This window comes from Lepidochelys kempii, chromosome 6 (genome assembly GCF_965140265.1).
Source record: "Lepidochelys kempii isolate rLepKem1 chromosome 6, rLepKem1.hap2, whole genome shotgun sequence".
NCBI lineage: Eukaryota > Metazoa > Chordata > Testudines > Cheloniidae > Lepidochelys > Lepidochelys kempii.
This window is the reverse complement of record NC_133261.1, coordinates 47,580,404-47,599,099: the sequence shown is the minus strand read 5'-3', so window position 1 is coordinate 47,599,099 and position 18,696 is coordinate 47,580,404. Positions and strand designations below refer to the sequence as shown.

At 43.7% G+C, this 18,696-nt stretch overlaps 1 protein-coding gene and 1 long non-coding RNA gene across 6 annotated transcripts in view; one reads left to right on the top strand and one right to left on the bottom strand.

Moving 5' to 3' along the window:
• The window catches only part of ANO5 (anoctamin 5), a 95,480-nt gene that overhangs the window by 38,374 nt on the left and 38,410 nt on the right, over positions 1-18,696 (top strand). For all 5 annotated transcript variants that reach the window (XM_073347828.1, XM_073347832.1, XM_073347829.1 and 2 more), the window contains one exon: positions 3,513-3,626. In XM_073347828.1, coding sequence (XP_073203929.1) covers positions 3,513-3,626 — 114 coding nt within the window. The remainder of the gene's footprint in view (positions 1-3,512; positions 3,627-18,696) is intronic.
• The window catches only part of LOC140912784 (uncharacterized), a 45,903-nt gene that overhangs the window by 23,017 nt on the left and 4,190 nt on the right, over positions 1-18,696 (bottom strand). Inside the window, exon 2 of the long non-coding RNA XR_012159378.1 lies at positions 8,587-8,662. This is a non-coding gene — a long non-coding RNA (uncharacterized lncRNA). The remainder of the gene's footprint in view (positions 1-8,586; positions 8,663-18,696) is intronic.

The following is an 18,696-nucleotide window of genomic DNA, read 5'->3' as shown; positions in this document are numbered from 1 at the left end:
TAAATAAGAAGGCGTTCCACTAACTGTTACAGGTAATTATATTTGTGCTGACTGAGAGAGAGAGAGAGAGAGAGAGAGAGATTCATATGAGTATTTTCCCCATCCTAGATTAGATCCAAACAGAAATTATAAGATTCTTAGATATCTAAACTGATACTCAGTACTTTATGGACAAGAACAAATGTAATGTTGTTCAGTACCGTGTAACTGTGGTCAGAATTTGGTTCACCTGTGAAACCTTGTGGATTTCAATATAATTGAAGGCCAAATATAGTTGTAGGTGTATTGTAATACCTGAACACTGCTGACCTCAGTGGAAGTTTTGCCTGATTAAGGATTGCAGAATTCAATTGATTTTCTTTGTTTGTGTAGATTTTAATCAGGTTATTTGAGTTAAATGCTGTTCAATGTAGTCAGCTCCCACACAGGTAATTAAAGGCAGAATTTAGCTCCTAGGGCCTGATTTTTAGAAGAGACTTCCCATTCTGAGAGCATAAAATACTGCTGGTGCAATTTTTTCAGGCCAAATACGTATGTGTGCAATTGGAAAATGTGGACAAATTAGGGAGAGTCCAGAGAAGAGCAACAAAAATGCTTAAAGATCTAGAAAACATGACCTATAAGGGAAGATTGAAAAAAAAATGGGTTTCTTTAGTCTGGAAAAGAGAAGACAGAGAGGGGACATGATAACAGTTTTCAAGTACATAAAAGGCTGTTACAAGGAGGAAGGAGAAAAATTGTTTTTCTTAATCTCTTAGGATAGGGCAAGAACCAATGGGTTTAACTTGCAGCAAGGGAGGTTTACGTTGGACATTGGGAAAAGCTTCCTAACTGTCAGGGTGGTTAAGCACTGAAATAAGTTGTCTAGGGAGGTTGTGGAATCTCCATCATTGTAGATTTTTAAGAGCAGGTTAGACAAACACCTGTCAGGAATGGTCTAGATAATACTTAGTCCTGCCTTGAGTGCAGGGGACTGGACTAGATGACTGCTCAAGATCCCGTCCAGTCCTATGATTCTGTGATACCATTTTGATGGCTATCTGATTCAAATCAAGGATTATATGTCTAAATAACAATAATTGCATCTGTAAGTATTCACCCTCTTATTTATTTGTACCTACAAAATTATAAATGCAAAAGCATATGCTACTCATAAAATTCAGATGCAAAGTGTCTTTTCTTCCCTTTCTTGGATTGCATGTTTTCTGGGATCTTCTCAGTCTTCAGGGGTCGTGGATGCAAAATCATTCTCCAAGACTCCCCATGTTCCTTCTCTAATGAATTAGTCTAGCTTAGTTGGTCTGGTGTAATTATTATACACAAAAGTATTACTAGTTAATGAACAAGAGGACCAGGGGGAATTAAAGAATAGTTCTGAAAAAGATTATATTGTCACTGTATGTTTCTCTAATTTGAAATATATGGTCAATAATTCTCTGAAAGGTTGGAATATTCTAAAGAAACATAGAAATTGCTACATCGGAACAAACGAAGGGTAGCTGGTCCAGTATCCTGTCTCTAACAGTGACCGATACCACAAGTAAAAAATGAAGACATAGCCCCTCGATTCACTTTTTCTATGTTGTGGAACATAAGGGACATCTCTTTCTTGATCCCATTTAAGATGAATTTATGCCCTGAAGCATAATTTTATCAGATATGGCATTATATAGCTACCCATTTGCTTTTTGTGTGCTGCATGACTCCAAAATTAAGCAAGCCTATGAAAAAGATGCTTGATCTTTTTATGAGCTACTGCTTGGTTTTGTTGTTACATTTGTGTGCTGATGACCTTTTCTTGGCCTGTTTTGATCTGCTTGACTTTTTAAGTGACCTCATCGTTTGCAACAGGTAGTATTATAGAAATAAAATAAAGACATTGGGGGATCCTCATTTTTACTTGATGAATGCCAGTTGCTGCATTAGATTTGCTATAATTAAGGATGATATATTGTAGCCATGTAGGGCTTGTTTTAATCCCCTCCCCATATGCTTGGAGCCTTATCTTGCCTTTGATTTGGACACAGAATTCTCACTAACTTCACTGTGAGTTCTGTGCTTGGAACAATGTCAAGATTTGGGTCCTTGAAGTGGATGACATGCTTGCTAACTCCTTGTTGGTTGTTCCAACAGACCGGAAAGAGATACAATCTGTTCCTGAAGCGACGTCTCAGGGTAAAACAGTAATGAATGATACTGCTAGTGGCTTGGATGGCTGTGGTCATAACATGCTTCACTGTGTCATGTCTTTTGTTAATTGGGAGCAAAGTTCATACTCAGATAACTACTTTGCAAGTTTTTAGAGAACTTTTTATGTACTTTGGGGTGTAAACTAGAGCAGAATTTGATCTATAGTTAACAGTGACATACCTCCTTTGTACATGATTCCTTTTCCAGCTCTAATAAAATGTAGAATTGAGCCCTAAAAACCAAACTCAGCCCTTGTGTAAACACACGCAACTCTTACTAAAGTCTATGACACCTAAACACTTTTAGGCCAGTGTTGAATTTAGCCCAAAGTGTCGGCCTGTGTAGATTGCTTTATTTTGGTAAGGCAGATTTTCTGGAGTGGGATAATCAGAAAGATCCTGTTTTAGAAAAGTTGTTGTTTCTAGACAAAACATTGTGTTGGATTATCCAAGCCTAACAGTATTGACAAGAGCAGGCATGCTGAGGTAGTGATCTTTATTAATTTGAAAGTATAATTTCAGTAGCTCAGTTACAATGATAGAGATTTATGCCATTCTAGCATCCTGCAAATGAAAATGTGAAATTAACTATTAGATTTTTTTTTTTTTAAGTACAATGTCCCTGCTCTCCTGGTCCGGTCCATTGGTCTAGGAGATTTTTTTTAAAGGACGGCAAGTAATAAATTATGTAACCTGTTAAATGTAACCCATATGTTCTTTGTGTTCTAATTATATATGTGATCATCTAAGTATTGTTGCTTAGCAATGTTTCCGGACAACTGCTGCTTTAATGAGCCTTGTTTTGAAATGGAAAGTGCATGGACTTTCTTTACTTTCAGAGTTGCTGTAGTGCCACCAGCTTTCAGGGTTTTAAACTGTGCTCGTTTGTCTTTGTTTAAAGGGGCATGCTAATATTTTACAGTGGACATCATACTCTCAGACACTAAATCACTTACCATGATCATTTTTGCAGAAAAGTGTTAAACTGAAAAGAGGCATTTCAGAAGATTGTGAGTGACCTTTAACTATAGCAGTATTGCCAAGCATTGTTACACTAATGTATATCATTGTATAGTGTAGTGTATATAACATTTGTGACACATAAGGTATGTGGATGGGCCATGCATATGTGCAGCCAGTTTTGAGATCACTTCATAACTTCATATGTGGAGCTGTTGTTCAAATTTCACCTGAGTACAGATCTCTTCAGGTCTGAAAAGACTGAAGAACTGAACCAAACTGAGGAAACAACCCTCTCGTCTGCCTGGTTTCAGAGCAATAACAAGATTTGATTTTTAATTATGTTTCTTATGTTCTCCACAGATTAACAAGAGACACCAAAGCAAAGATTCTATTTTCTTCAGGGATGGTGTCCGACGAATTGACTTTGTACTTTCTTATGGGGATGATCCAAATAAAGAAGAGGAAAAGAAGGTGGTAAGTTTCTTTTACAATATTTTCTGAATGATGACCTAGCGTAGACCTGAACCTCCTTACTAAGCCCTTGGAATCATTTGCATGAATTGGACTATGTAAAATCTCATAGCTTGGAAAGAAAGTTCATGCAATGTACTGAAGTTTTTGGTGTGGAATTTTGTTGTGAATTAGGACTGATCCTGCAAACTTGTGATCACTCTCAGATCCTGAATATGCTCAGCACCTTGCATGATTGGGTCCTAAAGCCTAACGATTTAATGATATTTATTTATCATTTAATGATATTGTCCTATAATTAGTATACCGATGGTGAAAAGTTTCTAAGTAGTCATAATGAAGCCTTTCTTTTTTCAAGAAGCATGAACTGTGAACAGACTGATGTATGGGAGCAACTGAAATACTTTTATACAGAAGAACTGTAGCCTGATTCTTCTCTCATTGATGACAGTAGAATTTTTACTTCCGTTAGAGTAGGACTAGACCCGAAGATGCTGCACTGAACTAGCTTGATTGTCCTTTTAATACCGATAATGGAACAGCAGTCAGTGTCAAAACATCAGAAGCTGAGTTAAAACTAAGAAATTACATCGCAAACTCAATTTACAGCAACTCTAGGTTCCTGGAGATTGAATTATAAATCTCAGATTTCTTTGAAATTGCTATCTTCAGCTACCTTCAGAGCTCCAGATACTCTTCCTCATTATAAGGCGCCTCTTTAAACACTTTGTCTGAAATAATAATATCTAGCTTCTTCCACTTGGTGCTAAATCTCATCTGTCTGCCCAGAGCTTATTACAGGGGATGCGTCTCTTCTCATGTTTTACTCTGGCAGTTGTGATCTACTGATGCTCGACCTTCCTGTGGAAGGCCCTTGAATTTGGAACTAACTCTTGCTCATTGGTTTATTGACCTTCGGAGCATGCTGCAAAACCAATCTATTTCACAGGCTTATGTAGTTTGGATGGGGTGATTGGGGCTCTGGCGAAGGGGTATAGTTTTGTTGATTGAGAAGGATAGTGAATGTGGCCATTAGTTCAACCGAAAGTCTCGTATATGCTTTTAAATGGTATTGTACGTGAGCCCAGAGACATGGATTAGTACATTCAGTAAATCTTAAAACAATTTAATAAATAATTACAAATAAATGTAGGCATCTTTTCCCTTGGGAAACCAGATTGAACTGCTGCATTTTAATAAATGTTTGCTGCTAGTCATAGTAACTTTTTGTCTGGATTTCCTCATTTGGAAGCATAGTGTAAAAATAATCTTATCTTATAAGAGTTTATTGAAATGAAGATGGCTTTGTCCTTGGAATTTGGAACTTGAAGGAGCAAGAGGTTTCTTTAAAACTTTTAGTTTAGGAGTGGAAATTATCCACCCTGAACCTATGAGGTAATTTTTTTCCCCTCTGCTTGTAACAACACTGAAAATGCTTGGCTCCTGAGGGTGATAGTGCACAGAGACTAAAGCTGACTTGGTCTTTTGGTAGTCACTAGAAGGGGAAGGAATCTTGATTCAGATTTTCCACTATTTAAAGTACAGAGTCAATTACTAATGCTTTAAAGGGAAAAAATCCAATTTTGGAAAAATTAGTGGCTTAGCCAAGTACTTTTATGTAAGCAGGTGTGAGATATTGGGGACACCATTTATTCCTGGCACTAGCATTTTTATAAATACCTTAGTAAATGCACTGATAGTGTGCTAGCTTCTTAAAAACGTTGATGTTTACCCTTTACAAATAGAATCATGTTTTAGTGTACTGGTTAATAGGAACCATCATTTTATGATGAATGACATGCCTGGGGAGAGACAAAATAAGGCAGGCACCATGAGAAACAGTAACACTTGATGATACAGAATCCAGGTTTGATACTGTTGTCCCTACTACTGTGAGTAAGAGCTACATGACTGGGTCCTGCCTTTCCACAGGTGTTGGACACATATTTGTTTAACAGTTAAAGTGTCTAAAATGTAATTTTAGGGTTACACCGACAAGCATTCCTGTATTAAATTAATTTGGTCCATTTCCCGGTGTGGTTCATTGATGACTCATATCCCCCCACATCCTCCTGCGGTTTGTGTGATGGATGAGATCTGTGTGGGGCTGTTAGTGGAAGAGCTTTTATTCCTAATTACTTACTTTATACTCCAAGCACAACAGTCTCAGCACCTGCCCCTTCTAGGCTCTCTGCCTGGCATTTTGCTTCATTGCCAAAGTACTTGTAATTTATTTCCTTTTATTTTTATTATTAAAGCATTCTCATTCCTTTAAAAGCAAGTTTAAAGTGTCCATGAAGATGGAATCTTCCATACAAGAGGTCATTAAGTGCGAGCATGCTGGGTGTTGCTGCAAAGTCCCAGTTGGAACTCAACACTCAAGTTCCCAGCAAGGCAAAACAGCAAAGGTGGTGACTGTGGGCCACATTTCAGGAAAGAATCAATAAGTGACTTTTCTATTTTTTTTGGTCTACTTTGATATTTTGGGCTTGACTCAGGCTGTTTACATTGTAAGCTCCGGTATTGCCAGCCTCAGGCATTTAAAAAAGAAGTCACACGATTGGCCTAAAAATGCTAATATTTTTAAATATAGTAAGCTTGGGGTTATTTTGGCTTTTTTAATATGCCTTCACTTTCATTAGAGATTGCATTTGGAATAAGAAATAGGTCTTAACCATATTTTTAAGCATGCTGTACATTTATGGTGCCAAAAATGTTATGTGAGTAAACAATAGTATTTTTTCTAAGAAAGGAACAGTAAGTCTGGGCTCTTTAATACATTATTAGCTAAATTTATACTTTCCTATTAAGGAAATAATGCTTTGTTTAAGAGTTTGTGCTCCCTGCACTCTTATGCAAATGTTTAAACAAAAGAGTCCTGTGTTCTAGTTGTAGGAGGCAGAACAGCTGGAAAGATCAGTCCCTGACTTCCAAAAACCTGGAATTTTATTCTTGTAATCTCAATAAACTAAAAAAAAAAAAAATCAAGAAAATAATCAAAAGAGAATGCCCTTTCTTCTGACATCAGCACATCTGTTCTGCACTTCCCTGATTTTACAATCTCGCCTCCTTAGCAGTCCCAACCCAGCCAAAGTGTCTGGAGAGAGCAGAGTTATTATTACAACAACAATCCTGTAAGACCATGCTTGTTTAAAAGCACTCTATTCTATTCTCATATTGATCCTTTGGCTTCTGCATATATAGCAGTATGATTCCCCAGCCAGGATTATCAAGAGGCTCCCTCTTCTACCATGTAACAAAAGGAATAAAAAGATGGAAGAGGAGGCCAGTCAATAGAGAAAAGAATGTGTTCTCTATAAGAATATGTCTACACTGCAGCTGGGACCCTGCTTCTCAATGTAGGTAGACAGATTTGCTAGCTCAGCTCAAACAAACATGCTAAAAATAGCAGTGTAGCTGGGGGTAATATGGGCAGCAGCTAGACCATGAATGAGCAAACTACAGCCCAGGGGCCACATCCAGCCCTTCAGACGTTTTAATCCAGCCCTCGAGCTCCTGTTGGGGAGCTGGACCAGGGCTTGCCCCGCTCCATGCATGCCGTGTCTCTGCAATGGATCCTGGAAGCAGCGACATGTCTCCGTCCGACTCCTATGTGTAGGGGTAGCCAGGGGGCTTCACACGCTGCCCCCACCCCAAGTGTGGCCCCCACAGATCCCATTGGCCAGGAACTGCAGGGGCTGTGTCTGCAGAAGGGCAGCACGCAGAGCCACCTGGCTGCGCCTCTGCATAGGAGCCAGAGCAGGGACATGCCGCTGCTTCTGGGAGCTGCTTGAGGTAAGTGCCGCCCGGAGCCTACACCCCTGACCCTGTCCTGTGCCCCAACCCCCTGCCCTAGCCCTGAGCCCCTCGGTCCCAGCCCCACGCCAGAGCCCTCACCCACAGCTGGAGCCCTCACCACCCACCCCCCCTACACCCCAACCTCCTGCCCCAGTTCGGAGCCCCCTCCTACACCCTCAACTCCTCATTTCTTCCCCCCCAGAGCACTTACCCCCCCCTGCATGCCAACCCCCAATTTTGTGAGCATTCATGGCCCACCATACAATTTCCATACCAGATGTGGCCCTTGGGCCAAAAAGTTTGCCCACCTCTGTTCTAGCTTTACACTCGGAAGGCTACCCTAGCATGCTGCTTCATAAATGTACAACTCAATCAGTAGAGGAATGGAAGAATCTTAAGTAGTTTGTCCAAGAAAATACAGTGAAACATAAATGCATTCCGTAGTGAAAGTCACTGATCAGCGGCATCTCTTATCTGTGTCCTGACTGAGGGTATAACTTTGAAGAGTAATAACAAATACTAACTAATGTTCAAATGTCTGTGTGAGGTAGGCATTATAGCTACTACCCCCTTTGATTAGATGGGGAAACTCAGGCACAAAGCGTTTAGGGGTATGTCTGCATTGCAGCAGTGAATCTCAGAGCGTGGATAAGCTGATTTGGGCTTGCAGGGCTCATGCTCCAAGGCTAAGAATAGCAGTATAAATGTTCCCACTCGGGGTGGAGCCTGGGCTCTGAGACCTCCCCCCTTTTGATAGGTTTTAGCTATTCTTTTCGGTAATTAGAATTTTTACTTCACACTATTTTAGGTCTCCTCCCACAACCCCCTCCCCTCCATTATGAATTAAAGCACAGATATGCACTATAGGTGCGTAAACTCACTCAGAGCCAAAATTTTCACTGTAAAAGTTGCTTCAGTACCTAAGTTTTGTCTCTGGGCACGTGCACTGCTGCCTCACACCAGTGTCCTGCCTTATCCCCAGAGCAATCCACAAACCAGGGAAAACTAGGAAGAGAAGCATCTTTCTCACCTGTGGAGCCTGATCCAGTGGGCATACTCAGAGGCCATCTGTTGGATTGAATCTCATTCAGAATCTGGCCGGAGGAGGAGGTGGGAGTGCTATTACCGACCTTATAATTTTTAGCCCAATGGTTAGAGAACTCACCTGGGATGTATGAGACCAAGGCTATGGGATATTCTGGTATGGGGCTTCTTCAGTCTCTCCTATGGAAGCTGTTCCACTGTGGATAAATAATTAAAGAGTCAATGGAGCAGGGGGACTGGCCCCAGAGTCCCCCATCTCCCGGATAAATGCTCTAACCATCAGGCTATAGAGTCATTCTTTTTTTTGCTCTCTCTAGCCCAGTGACTACTGATGTATTTAAATGCTTTAAGCACTGAGCTAAAAGCTATTAGGTGGGCATCTCTTCCTCCTCCTCCAACCATTGTGTGTGGAGTGAGGCAGGGCCCTAACTCATTCTCACAAGAAACAACTTAGGCACCTGTGCCACCTGGTTCCTGGCTGTGAATCACAAGCAGAGATAGGCACCTCCCTGCAGCTTGGATTTAGGCGTCTGTCTCCCTGAAAGGAATGGGGCTTAGATATGCCCCTCTCCTTCACATCTTCCATTGGCTAGTTTAGGTGGCTCCCTGCCTAACTTGCTGGCTTTTGTGGATCGCATTCTTAGACACCCATCTCTCCTGATACATTGTCTAGGGAAGGCACCTAACTCAGGCTTTGTGGATTGCATTGTTGTTCCTGTGATTTTCGAGGTGCCTAAATCCTTTTGTGGATCCAGGCCCATGCACGGAGCAGGAGTTAATACTTTGTTTAAGCCCAGCCCCTGCTGCAATAAAAGGCTACCACCATAGGCCTACCACTGCCAGCAAACAGTCTTCTGAACCACAAACTCCATTGAATTGCAGCTGACGGCGTTGAGAGTTAGAAATACGTGTACTGAAGCTATGACTTTTCCATTCCATGTCCCCATGCTATTTACTCCCACTTCCCCTCCATCGGCATAACTGAATGGGACCATCAGATCTTAAATTTGGAGCAGATCAAACCTGTTTCCCTTCACCAATTCTCCCAGCAAGGAGAATAGGACTAAAGCCAAAGAAAGAGAGTAGTGCTTTCACAGTTAAATGGCCTGATTTTCATCCTGGTCTTAATGGAACCTCCCTGCTTTGCACTCACAAAATTAGGATTGCGGGCACAGTTTTGTAACAGCAGTGTTTTGTTGTTCTTCGAGTGATTGCTCATGTCTGTTCCACAATAGATGTGTGTGCTCGCCACGTGCACCGGTGCCGGAAGTTTTTCCCCTAGCAATACCCATAGGGGGGAGCATCCCCTGCAACTCCTAGAGTGGTGCCTACCTGGCGCAATATAAGGGGAGCTGTGCGCTCCCCCCACCCTCAGTTCTTTCTTGCCGCTAGTGAAGATGCATCGGAAATGCTCTGCTCCAGCTTTGCTGTAGCTCGTCCCCAGAACTGTTTGTTCGTTCAGTGATAGCACCTCTAGTTAGTTACCTGTTTAGTCAGTCAGTGAGCCTGGGATGGGGCATGCCCCGTGCTCCAGGGTTTAAGTCATGCGGCTCTTGTCGGTGTTCTGTGCCAAGAAGTGACCCGCACGCAGACTGTTAGCGCTGTTTGGGAGAAACCCATATCAGCGAAAGGTGCAAGATTTGCAAGTCGTTTAAGTCTCGGACCAAAAGAGAAAGGGACATTAGGCTCCGGGCCATCCTGATGGAGTCGGCGCTGATCCCGATCCCAGCAGGCTGCTCCAAACCAGTACCCGGCACCACGGCATCAGTACGCAGCGACCCTCCAGTGCCATCGACCAATCAGCACCACTCCCCATCCACGGGGCACGCCAAGAGGGCCAGAAAGACTCCCGCTTCACAGCGGCACCGAGGGAAGTCTGGGACAGAGGCTAGACCCATGTCGGGCAGTCCTCAATCCTCACTGGGCCCCAGGTCTCCGACTCACATTGAGCGGAATAGCCTGGCTCCTTTGGAGCAGCCCTCTCCGGATGCCGTCCACGCCTGAAGCCCTTCAGGTGGCCTGGGACGTTATGTCCATGCCGGTGCCCGGAGCGGTGCTAATGTTGGCCCCGCGCTCCAGAGGCAAGCCACCACTAGGAACTCTGCAGTCACCTCCGGCCCGGTACCAGTCTCCGTTGAGGGAATGTTCCCGACGCCGGACCTCTCCGGGCAGAGTCCATGTGGATTGCCCTCGACGCCGACCAGACTGTCTGTTTGGGTTCCGGCCGGCTGGGACTTGTGGCACCGCTCGTCCTGAAGGAGCGAATATCGACGGGACCGCAGCGGGCATCACCATTGGTCCTCGTCTCATAGAGGGTACTGCAGTCGTCACGCCATGGTTGTCGACACCATTCCCGCTTGGACTCCTGCTCCAAGTCGCAGCCCTGGGTGTTGATCGCTAGCGTCTCACCGTCGTGGGTCCGCCCGTCAAGGCTGTTCATGGAGCAGCTGTTACTGTCGGTACCGGTCCTCCACGTTGAGATCGCTGTCCCATGGCCGTCATAGATCCCGGCACCGCTGCTTCTCCCAGTCCAGAGACAGCAGCAGATCTTACGCCATCCCGGTCTCCATTCGTAGCCGTCCTTCAATGGGCCGGGCCAGCCAACCCGAACAGCTAGCCCCACCAGTGCCTCAGCAGGTGCAGTGGCACCGAGCATCGTGGCTGACCCAATGGTACCAGTGGGCACCGTGGCCTCTGGCACAGCCACTGGTGGGAGCTTGCTCGGTGGCTGGAGCTTTGGAAGCACTGTCGGCCTGCCTCTCCGGACCTCTGAGAAAGGAGTTGGTGGGATGTATGTCCTCGGCACCATGCCCGGAGTCTGACCAGGTGGCGGACCCTCCGTGCCAGCCGACACCCAGAGCATCGCATTGGCCTCTTCGCCGTGCCCGGGAAGGTGATTGTGGCCCTGCCCCCCTCTACCCCAAAGGGGACTTCAGGGCCAACCAAGAACTCTTAAAGAGGGAGGCAGAAGAGATGGAGAAGCCCTCAAACTCCCTGTTTAACATGTTGTCCCCATCGGCACTGGGTAGGGTTGCCTTGCCTCTCCACGAAGGGGTGGCTAAGATTTCAAATGCCCTGTGGCAAACACCGGCCCCTTTGGCCCCCATCTCTAAAAAAGGTGGAACGCAAGTACTTTGTACCCACTAAGGGGTATGAGTGCTTGTATACCCACCCTGTGCCCAACTCCCTGGTGGTCGAGTCGGTCAACCACAGGGAATGGCAGGGTCAGCCAGCCCCGACCCCAAAGAACAAAGACTCTCAGAGACTGGACTCTTTCGGAAGGAAAATTTATCCATCTTCGAGCTTCCAGTTACGAATGGCAAACCATCAGGATCTCCTGGGCCGGTACGAATTCAAACCTGAAATATGCCCAACATCAGTCTGAGTTTGAGTATGACATCCCTCCATATCTATTCCACAATAGAAGGTGGGGAAATCCCCAGATGGATCTATTTGTGACTTGGCAGAACCAGTGATGCCCCCGGTTCTGCTCCAGGGGGGCTTGGAGAGGGACACTGTCTCTGATGCCTTTCTCCTGTCAGGCTGGCTTCTCTATGCCTTTCCCCCATTCCCTCTAATCAGCAGGGTCCTGGAGAAGAAAAAGAAAAAGGCAGACAAGGCCTGGGTCCTCCTGATTGCCCTGGCGGGGCCCAGGCAGCTTTGGTATGGGACCCTCACGGACCTGGCGGTTGCTCCACCGTGGCGGTAGCCGCTCCACCTGCTCTCTTAGGACCAGGGCCGCTCCTCCACCCCAGCCTGACAGCTCTTCACCTCACGGCGTGGCTGCTCAGTGGTTAGGTGGAGAGTAAAGGACGTGGTCAGAGCAGGTTCAGCGTGTCCTCCTCAAAAGTAGACGGCCCGCGGTTTTCTAGGTGGGCGGCGGACCAGGGTGTCTCTCCGGTGACCACCCCAATTCAGCTTATCCTTGATTACCTCCTCCACCTGAGGGCCCAGGGCCTGGGGCTGTCATCAGTCAAGGTGCACCTTGGAAGCCATATCGGCCTTCTATCCGCCAGTGTAGGGGCACACGGTATTTTCCCATGCTATGACTGGCCGGTTCCTTAAGGGTTTGGACCGACTTTTTCCATATTCTAGATCTCTGGTCCTGCAGTGGGACCTAAACCTGGTGTTGCTCGTCTCACGGGGCCCCCGTTTGAACTACTAGCCACATGCTCCTGGTCTCACCTCTCGTGGAAGGTGGCCTTTCTGGTTGCAATCTCATCGACCAGGTGAGTCTCGGAGCTCAGGGTCCTAACTTCCAAGCCGCCGTACACGGTCTTTCATAAGGACACAGTCCAGCTCCGCCCACACCCCGCGTTCCTCCCGAAGGTGGTCTCCGCCTACCACATGGGTCAGGACATTTTTCTACTGGTCCTCTGCCCCAAGCCGTACGCATCCAGTGAGGAGCGCCATCTTCACGTGCTCGATGTGCGGCGGGCTCTGGCTTTCTACCTCGAGCGGACCAAGCCATTCAGAAAGTCCTCGCAACTGTTTGTCGCCTCGGTTGAGAGTGCGAGGAGCCAGACGATTTCCACTCAGCGGCTTTCCAGTTGGATCGCTTTGCGCATCCGTTCCTGTTATGAGCTGGCGGGTGTCCCCCTCAACCCATTGTGAGGGCACACTCGACTTGGGTGCAGGCCTCGTTGGCTGCCTTCATGGCCCACGTTCCCATCCAGGACATTTGTAGAGCTGCCACATGGTCTTTGTTTCACACATTCACCTCGCACTATGCGATCGTCCCCCAAACCAGGGATGACGCGGCTTCAGTAAGGGCTGTCCTCAGTCCTGGGAACTTTTGAACTCCTACCCACCTCCAACAGATATAGCTTGGAATCACCTATTGTGGAATACACAAGCAATCACTCGAAGAAGAAAAGACAGTTACCTTTTCCGTAACTGGTATTCTTCGAGATGTGTTGCTCATGTCTATTCCACATCCCACCCTCCTTCCCCTCTGTCGGAGTTGTCTGGTAAGGTGGAACTGAGGGTGGGGAGAGCACGCAGGTGCCACTCCAGGGGTCATGGGAGGCGCTTCCCCCACCCCCACGGGTACTGCTAGGGGAAGAACTTGAGGCACTGGTGCACGTGGTGAGCACGTACAGCTATTGTGGAACAGACATGAGCAACACATCTCGAAGAACACCAGTAACAGAAAAGGTAACTGTCTTTTCCCAAAGGTAACGCTTTTTCCAAAGTAGACATCGTTCAGATGTTTCCTTTTTTGTGCCAAAAATCAGTTCAGGTTTTGAAAATTTGGCCCTAGAAGCACAAAGGCGATTGCACAAACATCATTCAGCCTGGAGATAGGGTGAAAATCACCCCTGTATTTAGGGCTAGCACAAGGCCTATGTGTACAACTAATGTCCCACTTAAGCCCTATGGTGGATAGGTGCTATGCTGCTCTCTGCTCAGAATTTTATCCAGAGAGAACAAATCACCATCTGTGGTTTCATATGAATGAAGTACACACTCAGGCACTGGATTTTGTTTGAAAGGTTACAGAAATTCAGTTCAGTTTGTTGTTGTACAATAATCTCTGGGCAGAGATGTGCAGTCATCTTACTGCAATACAGTGACTTGGCTGAATTGTACAGGCTAAGAATAGAAACATTCTTAGGAAAGGAATAAAATCTGTGACAGCAGGTTTCTAATGCTCATTCTTGCTTCAGGGAAACAGTTTGTTTTGCATAAATAAGAGTGGGATTAACTTCTTCATGGCATTTCAACATTGCTATTCAGACAGAGGCACTTTAGATGATAAAGGATATGTGCATCTTTTGTCTTAGCTTCATGCAAAACAAATCCAGATACTACAGACTTAGTGTTTTGCTGATCTCTAGCTCACAGTAGGGAATCTGCCAAGTGAAGTCTTGAGAAAACTATGCTGTTAAGAAAATAGTTATACTTTTGAGGCCAAGCCCTTAAAATGGAATCAGTTTGTTCACAAAAACAACAAGGAGTCTGGTGGCACCTTAAAGACTACCAGATTTATTTGAGCATAAGCTTTCATGCTACCCCCTGATACTTGTCACCATGCAAGGCACTAAATTTAGCTGTATGGAGTGGAAATCCATTAACCTCAACCAAAAACTCGCACAGATACAGACAGACATCATCTTCCAGCTACCCCCTGATACTTGTCAGTTTGTTCAGTTCAGAGTTAACAGGGTGTTGTCTTGAGATAAATCCTCAAAGTTACCCTTTGAAACAGATTTGTAAACATTACCTCCATAAAAGGCTTTCTTATTAATAGAGCTTTCCTTATCACTCATGGACCTGAATAGCAAAGTTTGGATATGTATCCGATTCAAACCCTCCCAAAGTCTGGACATGTTTGTACCTGGGGTTTTGACTCAGGCCTAGTTTTTTCCCCATTTGATCTCCCCTGCCTGTTGTTCCCATTATCTCTACTATTGATTCTCTAATGGCTGTTGTGGAATGCTGCGGTCTATGTAAACAGTGCTTTTTAGTCTCTGGATTCAGTCCAACTCTGAGAAGAGTTCGCGTCAGCTGTCTTGGAAGTTAGACATTTATTTCTAATACTGCTTTGTCTAGGTGACTTTTTAGCAGGCAGCCATCTGGTTAGTTGTTTTAATTTTTCAAATCAAGCTGTCTGATGATGCAGGGAGATGCTGAGTATCCCTAGCATTCACTGAAGGCAAAACTAGATAAAGCCCTAAGATATTGAAATTTGGAGGGCAGTTTTAGTAAATTTTAATCAAATATTCAGTCAGGCTGGATATATTTAAGAAATCTATTAGTGATTTATATTCATCACAGCCTTACTGTATTCATTACAGGTTCCCAATGATCTAGCACATGTGAAAAGAGAGATTTAAAAAATAATTGGTATTTTAGGGGAAATCCATAAAGTTACTGATTGATTGCATTACCTTTTTCACTTTAATGCACATGAGCTTATTAATGGGATTTCAGTGTATTTATTTTAAGTGCAAAACAGAAACCCACTATCTCGTACATAGCTGTATATAACTTTTATTCACAGGGGAATGGAAAAATTTAAATGCAAAAGATTCAAATCAAAATAATCTGTGCAGTAAACTGTTTTTCTGTGTATTGTACTTGACTGTTAAATAAGCCACATGACTGAATCCTAGCCATAAAGCTTTTGGTTAACAGAAGTCTAAATTATGTTGTATGTTCAGCAATTTACTTTATATTTCTAGTCATTATCTCTGACAGATAGTGTTTATTTTTCTGACTGATCTCACTGCTGTTTTATTTTTATACACACATATTTACTGATTTTATTGATTAAAAAGTGCTACATTTGTTTTTTTAAAAATTCTGACTAGACCTATTTATTTGGGCCTAGAGCAGTGGTTTTCAACCTTTTTTCATTTGTGGACCCCTAAAAAATGTCAAATGCAGAGGAGGACCCCTTTGGAAATGTTACACATGGTCTGTGGACCCCCAGGGGTCTGCATGCCACAGGCTGAAAACCACTGGACTAGAGCGTGCTCTTTACCACCCCATGGGGAGCACCGCAAACTTTGTGCCTCTGGGAGCTCTCATATGGGGAATAATTTATCACACCATTTTATGGGGTGCAGAATCTCCCTGTCTCCAAGGGCTAGCCTGAAGGGACAGAACTATAGTTTCACCCACTGCCTGCCCAGTTTTTGCCCATTTGCTCTAGGGAAGAGCCATTGATGTGAAACTCCTGCGAACCCCTAAACACTGTGAGCTACGTTCTGGGTAGCGTTAATATCGGCTGTGCAAGGGCAGATCCTTACTCTGTCCTATTCCACAGTGCATGACTATAAACAGATAAACACAATCTGGCCTTCTCTGCATTATCACTTGGAGATTACTATTAAACGTAACATTTTATTACCTTTTTAAAGTAGAAAAAGTAAATACATTTCCAAAATGTAGGTCTTGGACCTGCATTCCTTTCACACTCAAAATTCAAGTTGCCTCAGTGGGAGTTTCAGGAGCATAATATATAGAGGACTGACCTTTTTGTATTTATGGATCTGATCCTGCCAAGTGCTGAGCACATTCAGCAAAGTACTGAACACCCTATTGGGAACTGAAGATGCTCAGCACTTCATAACATCAAGCCCCTAAATTCCTAACTGAGGGCCAAATTCTACATTGACTTATGCCCTGTGCAACTTCAATTAAGTTAATGGGGTTGCATGAGGCTTAGATTAACACAGAATTTGGTCACATATTTCATTATTTTTTTGATATAAGAATGTTTGTAATTTTTCTTAGGGCCCAAAATTGCACAGATGGACTTCAGTCGAGACAGAAGTGGATGTTCTACCACACACCAAACTTTTTCAGCATAACAATCTGTTGCTCAAGAGTAGCTTTTTAAAATTTATCATAAGGGATAATGTGCTGTAAAGTTTAAAAATTAATTTTACTCTATTACCCTTTTTTATTTACTGATTATTGTTACTAACAAACAGCATTGTTATCAAGAGATGGATTTATCTTTATAATATGTGTTTATCTTTCTTAGATAACTGAGAATATATGAGAATGTAATATCATACGTTATTTATGTATGATATTAAACCTGCATTAGTTCCCCTGTTCCCATTGGACTTTGGGTCTAATTTAGGTAATCTTCTCAAATATGTTTTCAGATCTAAGTCCACTTTAGGCAGTATATTCATACTGAATCACTTCAGTGTGTATAGGGAATACACAATGGTGTGGTTTGAAATGAAAGTCGTATTAGCATAGATGCGGGATGGCTACATCTTGACCGTGAGAAGCAAAGCTGTCAGTGAGTTTTGTAGGTCATTCCCTGAGTGCTGATTTTAGTTTATCCCACCCTCACACTGTCACGTATCCTGCATATGCTGCATGTGCTCCAGAAAATATCTGTTAGAAACACTTAAGAGAATTTTTAAGTTATTTTTTCACCTCTGTCTGTCAGTCCTGGGGATGCCATAGTGTTATACCAATAAAATAAAAACCAGCAGGATCTTATTAAAGGGGAAAAGGCAAAATACCACATTTATTGTGAATACAGAAAGAATCATAGTAAGCAGTTAGTTATAGCTATAACATTCCATTCAATTTCATATTTATTCACACATTCATTCATTCATACACACACACACAGGTTCTGCAAGGTTGTTATCATAGTTACCAGCCTTAGAGTTGCTCATGCCAAGCCACTGGCCAGGTGGCCTGGACATGAGGAGGGAGCAGGGCCTTGTCAGATGCACATCTGATGGTCCTGGAAGTTGGTTTGCAGAATCAGACCCCCCAAAGTTCTCAATTTCTAGAGTCCATTTTTATAGGGGTTTCTTCCTATGCCAGTCTATGGGAATTGCCTCATCATGCTGTTGCTGAATCAATCAGCAGATGTCACATTCCTGACGGCTCCGGGCTGCTAGATGTTATCTTGTTCTTTGGTTCTCCCATTCTTGAGGCTGTTGGGTGGATTCCAGTCTGCCCTCCGGGGGTCCTCTGGTTATTTCCACTTGACGCTTTCTTCAGCCGATGGACACTGGATTCTTAGGCAGGCACCCCCCTGATCATTCAGTTATTATCCACACCAAGCATCCATACATCCTCTATCTCTATTTTAATCACAATTGTTAATACAAGAAAATGGTGGGGAGTCTCTGGGTGCTGTTTCTGTTGTTACAGAGTATTGCTTTGAGTCTCTCTCTGTGTGAATTGCTTTGAGAACAGACTCTGTCTTAGAATGTACTAACACAATTAGCAGCTTGCAAGTTTCACACATAGAGGGAGAGAAACAGTACCAAAAACCAAGAGTCCTCTTAATTAGTAATACCCTGGAATTTAAACTATGGGGAATCAAACTCATTTGTGATTTTAATACAGAACTTCTTTAATATGATCCAACAATAGTGGTGGTGTAAAGCTAGTGTAACTGTATAAATTAGTTTTACTATTCCTCTGTGGTTCTGGGATGACACAAAGAGTCTATAGTAGAGGCAATAATATGGGCCCCCATTTATAATCCTGCAGGATTATGAGATAATGAATTTTTAAATTGTGACATTTTTATGTCTAGAAAAAATATTGCCCATCCTAAGCCTGGGACAGGGGACTTTTTGGGGAAATTCCATACTTGCAAGAGAAGGAAAATTTTCCCCGGCAAGTTGACATTTTTTTAAAAATAAAAAAAATTAAGATGGTTTATTTGAAAGTTTGGAGGACTACAAAATACCAGAATAAGTTTCAGAGAAGATGAATTAGTGGACAGAGGGCT